The following is a 1694-nucleotide window of genomic DNA, read 5'->3' as shown; positions in this document are numbered from 1 at the left end:
CCCCCCCCCCCCCCCCCCCCCCCCCCCCCCCCCCCCCCCCCCCCCCCCCCCCCCGTGGCCTCCGAGTGCTAGCTCACCTGTGGGTCCTTGCCCTTGAAGCTGCACTGCTGTTTCCTATCGGCATCCGCGCTCCATGACAGCTGCAGAACGAGAGAAGGGGGGTGCGCAGGTGGGGATGGGGGTGTGCCCGGCCCCTCCTCTCCCACCAGCAGCATCTTCACACCCAGAAGGTCGGTCTTTCCGTCCACCTGCCCCTCCGCCATCCTCTGCCCAGCCGAGCCAGCCCCGGGTGTCACCTCACCTCCTGGTACGCCCCCCCAGGCAGGAAGCTGGCACTGCTGTTGAGAGCAAAGAGGAACTCTCGGGCACCCACATAGAGCGTCTTGCCATCCCTGCTCAGCAGAAGGGCCGTGTAGTTGGAGACGTTTTCTGCCCCAAATCTGAGAAATGGCCGGTCTTTGGAGCCTGGGGAGAGGAAGACAGACATCACCCGGGGGCCACCCCTCCTACGAGACACCTCTCCCATGGACGTCGAGGATGGGCCAATCTGAACGGAAGGGAGCAAGGCAGTGCATGGCAAGGAGCTGGGACGGGCAGAGGAGGCTGAAACGGAACAGCATTCCTGGGCTCTCAAACATCACATAAGAAACAAATGCACGAAAGCTGAATAGGAAGTAACATTTATTACAGCAGCGTTCACGTTAGTGAGAAACTGACAACAACCTAAGTGTCCAACCATCAGGGAAGAGATGAAAAGACGTCACTAACACTGCACTGGACAGGATATTAGGACACAGCCGGTAAAAATGATGTAGTAGGAACACCAGAAAAACGGGCAAATTAAACAAGAAAGGCATGGTCAAATAGGAAGCAAACTAAAATATAAAGTAATGGATTCTGAACACGTAAGAGAATAAAAGATAGGAAAGGACATTTACCACCCCCTCAGCCCCAAGGAGAAGGACCCAAGGGTGGGCCCGCACTGGTCCTGCGGCAGCAGAGTCCTGATGGCTGAGGGGAGCAAATGCAGGGCTCCGGTCTTTACCTCTTAGCACCGGCTCAGGATCACTCATGGAGGATTTACGGTCATAAAACAGAACCCACAGTTACCAACCCTGACCTCAAGCACCTGAATGCGCAACAGAGAGACACTGTGATGCCGGGTCCCAGGGTGGTTAAGGTAAAAACGGAGTCTCTACTTCTCTACCTCCCTGGGAGAGCAAAGAGGGCCACCAGATATGGTCAGTGGCTAATGGAATGAGAAACTGAGGTTTCAGTATAAAAAAAAACTTAAAAAAAAAAAAAAAAAAAGTTTCTTTCTTTTTAGGAACCTCTAACCCAACATGGGGCTTGAACTCATAACCCTGAGATCAAGATTCACATGTTCTACTGAGCCAGCCAGGCACCCCGAGGGTAGTATTTTAAGTTACAGAGGCAACCCAGGATAGTGGTAGAAAAATGTCTGCAGGAGGCGAGGAAGACAGATGGAAGTGAGGGAAAGCCTTCTTTTTCTCAGCAGCAGATCAGTAAATCAGATAAGCCACGCAGCAGTGGTGCCAGCATTTTACTTAAGCTTATGGAGGAAACCACTGTATTAAGAAAAAGTCTAGGGGCGCCTGGGTGGCTCAGTGGGTTAAAGCCTCTGCCTTCGGCTCAGGTCATGATCCCAGAGTCCTGGGATCGAGCCCCGCATC

The 1694-nt window shown here is 53.6% G+C and overlaps 1 protein-coding gene across 1 annotated transcript in view; it reads right to left on the bottom strand.

Annotated features, from left to right (window-relative positions):
* LOC111152713 (semaphorin 4B) overlaps positions 1 to 1694 on the bottom strand; it is a 25358-nt gene that overhangs the window by 10521 nt on the left and 13143 nt on the right. The window contains exons 2-3 of the mRNA XM_022511285.1: positions 302 to 465; positions 78 to 140 (exon numbers count right to left, since the gene is read on the bottom strand). Coding sequence (XP_022366993.1) covers positions 78 to 140; positions 302 to 465 — 227 coding nt within the window. The remainder of the gene's footprint in view (positions 1 to 77; positions 141 to 301; positions 466 to 1694) is intronic.

This window comes from Enhydra lutris, unplaced genomic scaffold (assembly GCF_002288905.1).
Source record: "Enhydra lutris kenyoni isolate GAN:26980312 unplaced genomic scaffold, ASM228890v2 scaffoldscaffold29, whole genome shotgun sequence".
NCBI classification, from domain to species: domain Eukaryota; kingdom Metazoa; phylum Chordata; class Mammalia; order Carnivora; family Mustelidae; genus Enhydra; species Enhydra lutris.
The sequence above is the reverse complement of the archived record's forward strand: the minus strand, read 5'-3'. Positions and strand labels throughout refer to the sequence as shown.